At 40.8% G+C, this 8,808-nt stretch overlaps 1 protein-coding gene across 2 annotated transcripts in view; it reads left to right on the top strand.

Annotated features, from left to right (window-relative positions):
- Positions 1-277: 277 nt before the first annotated feature.
- EIF6 (eukaryotic translation initiation factor 6) overlaps positions 278-8,808 on the top strand; it is a 29,005-nt gene continuing 20,474 nt past the window's right edge. The window contains exons 1-2 of one of the 2 annotated variants that reach the window (XM_085619072.1): positions 278-400; positions 7,062-7,186. In XM_085619072.1, coding sequence (XP_085475198.1) covers positions 7,080-7,186 — 107 coding nt within the window. In that variant the 5' untranslated portion in view covers positions 278-400; positions 7,062-7,079. The other variant, XM_085619073.1, reaches the window with a different exon arrangement.

The raw sequence follows: 8,808 nt of genomic DNA, 5'->3' as shown, positions 1-8,808 counted from the left end.
CTATTCCACCCACACAATTACAGCGGCAGCGGCTAACCTCGACTGACCCGTCGAGTGAGACAGACTGTCACCGCCCACTGGACCTTGCTGGCACACCTAAGCTTGAGTTTCTGTAAAACTCGTCCAGCTCAAAACGCGGTCGCATCGTCAAGTCGGAAGTACGGGCATAGAGAATCTATAGCCAACCAGCACATCGGAATTTTTGCGGCGCAGATTATTGGCTAACGTGACTCATATGTTCCAATAGCAGGCCATATTACACATTTCCGGTACATCCCTCTCCCAGACGCTCCTGGAATATGTTTAGCTGTGCGATTGGTTGTTACACGACCCGGAAGTGCAAAAGTTAGGAGTTTTGCGGCAGACAGCAGACTTTAGGCTGATTTCACAGACAATCCGTGTAAGTAGTGGACCAGTTATGACGTTAGCTTTGCGGGAGGGCTGTAGAGTATGCGGCGTGGGGCAATGTCCGTCTTCGGTGCTTCGTAAAGTTCCGTGGTAGGGCTTCAGTACAAGAGGCCCAGTGGTTTTCTGACTTTACTTTCATGTGTGCACCATGTGGGCATTTGATAGCCATGTTTCGTGATAGCTTGCCCTAGCAAGTGTGTGCTATAGTAAACGTATGTCCCATGCGGTGCATCGCTGATTTAACTTCATATGAGGCAGTGTTACTCCAATTGGACTTTAACGAAGTTTTGCCTTTATTCAGCAGCTCTGATGAATAGAGCTTAAGTTATCGACTTATTATTTAGGATAGGTTCAGACGTGAAGCCCATACATGTTCCCAGTATGGTTGAATTATGCCGCATAATGCGTCACACTTTTTGATGGTATTACTACATTATTTTGTCACCTTCACTCTTGGCAGCACCGTCTGGGAAAAGATTTCACCTCGTTAATTCATGCTTAATAACCAAATACAGCAATAAGCAAGTGAAAGAAGACTAGTCAACTTTTTTCTGAGGGCTTTGCGCTTTGAGGGGACACAAGTCTCTAGGTTTTTAAGTAACTTTTGAACCGTTTGAACTAGAATTTTGCTTTTGGTAAAATCTGTATATTATGCAGCAAGTGATGGACTCTGACAGATGGGGCAAAGCCATAATTATGCGGAAAATGCTGCAGTGGCAGAACCGCATAATTTCAGTGGCCCTTGTTAGAGTCTCATCTGTAAAGTTAGAGAGGTGGGAAAATTAGTCTTTCCACAGAGGAGTACTTTTTGATGAGCTGCTTAAAATCAGTAATTTTATTAAAATTTCTGATCTAGTGTAACAATAATTCATCGCATGGGGACTTATGGGTGTAGTAAATAAACTACTTAAATAGCAACTGCTTCTTCGATTCCGGTTTTCAGGCAATAATGCCAAAATGTGCATTGAATCCATCCCAATTGCCAAGGTAACTAATCTCTCAAAATCACAGAAAAGGTACTTGAATCTAACTTAAGAAGGCTTATGATGAGTGATTTATGCAGGTTTCTTTCCCCTCTGTTTCAAGAGACATTGCCTTTGTTGGAAGTGAAACTGTATCCATGCAGAAAAAGTTTGAGGAAGGTGTTTGGTACAATCTGGAGAACTTCAACAAATCCAGCTCTGCTTGCTTCAATGGCATCTTAAATGCAGGAAAAAAGCTTATAAAACTAAGGTTAAGAGTATGCTCTTTGAAGTCTACAGGCAACCTTCTCAGAGAGCTTGGGATGTAGATGTACTGACATTGGATTCTGCAAAAGCAGTTGCAAATTTCACGCTGAGTTTTTACAAATCCAGAAACATTTTGAAAAACAGTCTATGTACTATTATGTCACTTTGCAAAATCAACATTCACGATTTGACCTACATTATGAATATTAATGCAATAGTTTGGAAATTGTGACTTACTCAAATTGGATGGTGTCACTAGGATGGTGGCCTGCAGGAGTCGGTAGAACCCCCATGTCTGTGATTGTATTTAAATAATGTATGTTTGTTAAAAAAAAATGCATCTCTTTGTCCTAAAGGAAATGAGGCTGTGCGAAAAGATACGCTTGTGTGTGAGCTGGCATTGGTCCCCTGAACCAGAGCCTACTCCCTAATAATAATTTTTTTTCTTTAAATATCCACCAAGTGGATGGGGTCCGTAAGGGATCCCGTATTATGTGCAAGTGGGGTACAAGCCATCTGGTTTCCATATCAGACAGAAGGGATGTGGAATTTCTATAGCCCAATGCCCAGGACATATTGTTTGGGGTCTAGGGAAACATGTTTTTATGTGTATTTTGACCATGGGAAAAGTAGGCCCAACACCCTGCAGCGTAAACCCTTTGGCTGCCAGTTTGCAGTACCACATTATGGATCAGGGAAGGGCACTGTCTTCAGTTAAGGTCATATCTTTGTCCATATGTTAATTCTTTTCAAACTTGTATTTATGGTTCATTTAATTGAAAACCTTTATTAAGGTGAGCGCTCTAAGTAAATGTTGTAAGCTCTGACTGCACTACTGACAGTAGTTCCAGTATAAAAATGTGTGCACACTTATTCAAAGTTTAGCAATATGAGGCTATGTATAATGCTCCCAAAATGCTCTCTGATTTGATACAAATATTTGCAGAAGCTTGAAAGCAAGATTGATGATTCTTTGCTTTCAAAATAAAATGTTCCTAAAAAAATGAAAGGGGGGGGGGAAACGTTTTTATAAAATACTGTAAAATTGAAAGTATAAATTCTTTACAGCATCATTTAGTAGCATGTGTTGATGCATGCTAGTATTTCCCCAAAATATTCATAATGGAAAATGGGTGTAACCCGTTTCAATAAGAATATGGAAAACACAAACATTGGCAAAGCCAGTAAGTCTGAAATTGGTGGTTAGCCTTTTAGTTTTGTCAATGTATGACTTGTTTTGGCTTGGTTTTTGTAAAACCTTATTGGTGTGGGAGCTGCCAAGCCCTCACCATTATAACAAACATCGGCAAAAGCTAAAATAGTTTTTGGTCTCAAAAAGCACACACTGCCACAGTAGTTACTGGCACTGAACAAAACTACTTTGTGTGCCGATATCCTCCTTGTGAAAGAGCAGAATGCTGTCACTCACATTGAAGCCAGCCGAGAGAGAGACAGACAGAAGTTTAATAAATGCAATGGTCCTGGTCAACGCCAGACCAAATTAAGGGCCAATTATTAAAGAAAGTCTCTAAAGTGCACCCTTGGTATATGTCCTTGCTTGAAGTGCAGCTATACGGCTTTCGTGAATTCTCAAGTTTACGGAAGTAGGATAAGAAATAGTACTCCTATAAAATATTTGTGAACTGTATTTTAGCATGAGCAAAAATTCATATGTAAAATCCTCATGCGAAAATCTGAGTGTTTGCAAGTTCACTTTCCCTCCAACCACTTTTTTTTTCCAACTTTGGAAGAAGGTTTACGTCTGCCATTGTCAGGAGTAAATTTCCAACGTTTCTCAGTGTGATGAAAAATTAGATAAGAGTTGTTGAAAACCCTTAAATCATACAAGTTAGTAGGTTTGCACAGACCCAAAAGGGAATTCTAACCCGGGAACTATTGCTTATCACTACCTTCAGCCCCAGTATGTAGATCTGTGGAAACATGGCAACATAAGAGAACTGCAAGTATTCAAACACTACTATGGTATGAGCCCTGGCATAATCAGAGAGGCTTTATCGGAGCCCTTGTATAATGAGATTGCTGCCATAATTTGTCGCCGCACTACATGGCACCAAAGTGACAAGTGGATTTTGTTACAGGACAAGTAGATTTATGAAGCAACCTTCCCCATGCACAAGTAGATATTTGATTAAATTCCACACCCCTGTATCATATCTCACCTGTATCTTTAATGCTATACTGTCAGGAGCGGATATCCCCAAGTCATGGAAGGGGGTGGAGATGATCCTTATTCACAAAAAAGGAACAAAACCGGACCCTGCAAACTACCGGCCAGTCGGTCTCATTGACTCTAGCCCCAAAAAAGTTTGTAAGATTATCCTTGATTGGTTGCTGTCCTGGATTGAAGAGAGTAAAATCCTGACCCAATTCCAGGCCAGTTTTCACCCCAAGACCAGCACAGTTGACCAGGTCTTAGGGTTCCATTTGTTAAGGTGGAAATAGGTGGATTTGGGTAATGGTAGTCTATATGCTGCTTTTGTAGACCTTAAAGCGGCGTTTGGCATGGTCTTCAGGGATAGATTGTGGAGAACCCTTAGTAATATGGGGATCCTGGACCCCGGCCTTACCATCATTACATGTCTCCTCTGCGATAACTTTGCTTGGGTCATATGGGGACCAAATGGGTAATCAACTGGCCCATTTGTTGTCGAAAAAGGAGTTTGGCAGCCACCCACACTATTCCTGCTGTTCATAGATGGATGCATTATCTACTTACAGGCCTGTGACAATGACTCACTGGCTCTGGGGGGGGGGGGGGTCGGCCAGTCCAAGATTCCAGCTTTGTTATTCACAGGCGACATGCTGCTAATATCATAGACCCCTAAGGGCTTAGAGACCCTTTTGAGCAAGTTTAGTCTCTTCTGCTCAGATCATGGCCTAGTGATAAACGAAACGAAAACCAAATCTATGCCATACACCTGCGTAGAAGTTTCAAGGGAACAATATTGCTAGAGGGGAAACCGAGGAAGTGAATGAATTTGACTATTTCGGAATAAGTCTGTACAGTACCAACTCCTGAGTAAATCAACTCACAGAAAGCGCCCTTATCTTAAAACACCGGGCAGCAACATTATTAAAATTCACGAATAATTCCTCCATCAATCCACTCTCTCCATTCCTTGGAAGTCTGGAGCTCTCAAGTTGTAGCTGTGGGTATCTATGTTGCGGAATTGTGGAGTTGCGTTAACTTGGATGCACTGTAAGTGGCTGCCAATAGCTTTTTGAGAAAGGTTCTTAAAATCCCCCAAAACACCCCTCTAGTATTTAAATTTGATCTAGGCATCCGACCCATTGTCCGCCTATAACAACTCAGACCAATTACATACTGATTTTGAGTCTGGATAAACACTTAATTGGCATACTACAGAGAGGGCCTTCAACACCTGTTTGATAGGTTCCAAGGTGGGAGAAAGCTCCTGTGGTTGGCCTTTGTGAAACAGATATGTTTCTCATCAGGCCTAGAAAAGTATTGGACATGTCCTCAATCTCTTATGAAATTAAAAACCTGAAGGCAATATACTGAGGTCAGGTGGGGTCAGAACTAATTAGCTGGCCAGACCCGGGGAAACTGACCAAATCTTTTCTAGATTTTTAAACCACCTTCTCTCTTTGAGAAATACATCGACGAAATTGCCCCCTCCCCTTCACAAAATCATTATATACCAGCTTTAGGTTGGACACTCTACCATTAGCACCTGTTACTTGTAAATGTAAAGCCAATCATGAGGATTCGAATGTATGCCCTGCATGCAGCGAAAATGAGGAAACGGCATAATATACATTGTTCTTTTGTTTAAATACACTAAACCGAGCAGGCGCTGTATAATTCCATTATGCCGTTCGCTTGGTGTCCGCCACTACAGGATAGCTATGAGATTCTGTACAGCCGATACGTTCCCAGTCAAAGTTTTTTAAATCCCTAAATTTTTAGAGAGTATTTTTGCCAATTTGCAGCAAAGGTTTTTTTACATCTACCAACCCCACAATAAAATTCAACACATCAGCTGAGGTTAACTAAGTACATCTCTAGAACAACGCTGTATGACTTTATAGTCTAGACCAGTGTTTCATATTGCTATGCTGATGTTATGCTACTTTTTTGTATTGCTTTTGGACAGGATAGAAGTAATGTATTTGTACTGTATCTTTGTGGATATTGTTTTTTATGGTTTATGACCGAAATAAAGTGAACGAACACGTTGCCATCTCCTTTGAGGATTTGAAAACGTTTGTCATCTGCAAACAAAACTGTGGATGCAAACAATTGATGCATTGCAAATTGCTGTTTGGAAGGGAAGTCCTAAGCATGCCTTTTGCAAACTGTGATTCATTATGCATTTCTAAATACATTTTGTGATTCAGTAACTATTTGTCAAATCACAAAATGGGCTTAGTACTTAGTAAAAAGCCATTTAATGGTCGAAAACCCTTAATTTGGAAGATATTACCCCTTCTTCTTTGAATCTGTTGAGAAGTAGAATGATTCCACTGGAATTTAAACTAACATATATAAAATACTTTTAGAGGTGCTGAGCTTATTGTGCAGGGTCACTGTTGGGCTCTCTTCCCAACAGATTCATTATTTCCTTCCCAAAAAATATTTTTTGTTAGTCATTTCACTTTGTTACGTGAATGTGGGAAAACATTTGACAGTCATAGGGATATTTTTAAAGTGGTTCTTTCATGAAATTGGAAAACTAGGTGTTTTGTAAGTTTATGATGTGTTGGATGTGCACTGTGCACATAATGTGTGTAAATAGAATGTATGCAGAGTGTAATATACTATTTCTTACCATTGTTGTGTGGGAAGGGGCCATCACTCGAGAGGTGAAGCTTCGAGTGGTTATGATGCCCCTCCATCAACAACAATGTCATATTTTAATCTGTACATCTGCATACTTGGTTAAGCTAAGACATTTTTATGTATAGTTGTTTTAAAACCAATTACTTAACCACAATTGAGATGAAAGAAGTTGCATAAATTTGTGGGTTGAGGTAAAATCACATCAAAGAGGCTTCCTGACTGTTCCCTGTACAGGCATCATAATGTGAAATCTATGAGGCACTAAACCGTTTTTCTCATGGAAACTGTGGTGTACTCTGGAATTTGTAATTTCCTCTATAATAATAAATGCTTGAACAAATGTGTGTTTATTAGTACAGTTAAGTAAATGTTATTTGGACACATTTTTCTAATTTCCACGGCTCAACAACACTTGTGTGTATTTATGTGTATACATAAGAGAGCGCCAGATAATGACTTTGTAGATTAATATGGTCATTTTATATGATTGGATAGACCTTTTTTTTTTCTCTATAGCATGCAATTGCCTATCTGCGTCTAGTAGTATTGAATAAAACCGGTTAGTCCCACTTCGTAACTTTCTCTCCCTTCTTTTCCAGCTCTCTTGCCTCTAAATCATGGCAGTCCGTGCCTCCTTTGAGAACAACAACGAGATCGGCTGCTTTGCTAAACTCACCAACACCTACTGTCTTGTTGCCATTGGTGGCTCTGAGAACTTCTACAGGTGAGGGAGGTTCATCCATTGATTGGACTTTTATTACATAATGTGCCTCAGGGGTGTACAGATCATGCCAGATAACAAATAACATCAGGACGAACCTGAGATGGGCATTCCCATGCAAGTGAGGAGAAACACTTTGCCTGTCCCCTGCAGTGTATTATGGACACGGGCAAAGAGGCGTCAGAAGGTGCACTGACTGTATGCCACAAGGGTACCTGCAGAAAGGGGTCCCATGCACCCCCCAGCCATCCTGCAGAGGGATCTTTGTCACATGCCTGACCACCTCGCTCCTTGTGCTGCCTCCGCTGTGGAACACAGTGTCTGCTTGAAGCAAGCACTCTGCCTATCACTAACGCGCAGACCCTGCCTTGAGCTTGATGCATTATCTGATGGGGTGCACTGTCCCTGTGTGGGCCCGGTGCACACAGGGACAGGTGTGCCGTGTTCCAAACAGACATTGTGCCCATATGCAGTACCTGATCAGACATTACTGGCCAAATTCTTACAGTTTCTCCCAGTTTTTTCACTAATTTGTGCAGAGGCTCAACATTTTCAATAAGTTTGTACTGCAGGGGCTAAGGTTTAGCAGCTGCTTGCATCGGAACACAAGTCTTTGCCAATAGTGTACATATTTCACGTACAAATACACATGTTGTAGAGGGACGTTTCTGCTCTTTCACTTCACTGCATTTGTCTTGTGAGATAAGTAAGCCCAATTATGGTTTCTGGACTCGCTATGGATAAACACCATTATAATACAAGGCCACTATCTTCCTATAGGCGTGTCCAATAAAGATTTTGAGACCACTCCAGGTATAAGAAAGGCTTGCCGTCTTATTGCCCTCTATGCCTAAGATCGTGGAAGGTCTCTGCTCAGGTTAACCACTGCCCTCCACATGCTAAGGGATCAGAGTTTGCAGTCAGCTTTCAGTTAATGTGAGATGATCTCGGCACTTTCAATGACGAGTGTTTCTTTGATGGCATGCACACAATTAGAGGGCAGGGACAATTGGAAGGCTAGGTCAAGTATCTCGACTACGTTCCTTTTCAAGAATGACAGTTGCGATTATTGTAGTAATTTTACTGCATCTTTGGAATTTGTATACAACAAGGCATTATGTAAATGTGTGACAAAGGGCCATAAAGGAGTAACAGTAAGGCTATTCGCAAATTACATGGCTTCAAATGTGTTGTCAGTAAGGATTGCTTGGGCATTTAAAGCAAACTTGACTGCAGAGTTTGCATTCAGTAGGACCTTATTGCTGAAAGATCATAAAGGCATCTTGGGCTATATTCAGTGCTTTGTGACTGCAATGGAGAAGGCAGCCGTGGCCTCTTTTATAGACCATAAAGAAAGGTTTGCTTCAGAATTGTAAGTAAATAGCGTTTTTTGCATTTTCTGCTAATTTTGTTTTGCCTTGTTTTTTACTTGTTTAGGATTATGGGGCTCCTATGTTTATGATGGGTGCATTAACTATGTTTTTGTACTTGGGTAAGTGGGTTATTCTCCTAGTCTGACAATATGGTTCTAGGATTGGGATTAATGAGATCGGACTGTCGCTCTTTGGATTCTGATTAAATGCTACTACTGTTAAAGCAATGCTTTTCACAGTCAAATATTGTTT

This window comes from Triturus cristatus, chromosome 7, assembly GCF_964204655.1.
Source record: "Triturus cristatus chromosome 7, aTriCri1.1, whole genome shotgun sequence".
Lineage (NCBI taxonomy): Eukaryota > Metazoa > Chordata > Amphibia > Caudata > Salamandridae > Triturus > Triturus cristatus.
Note: the sequence above shows the minus strand (reverse complement) of the source record. Positions and strands in the feature narration are given on the sequence as shown.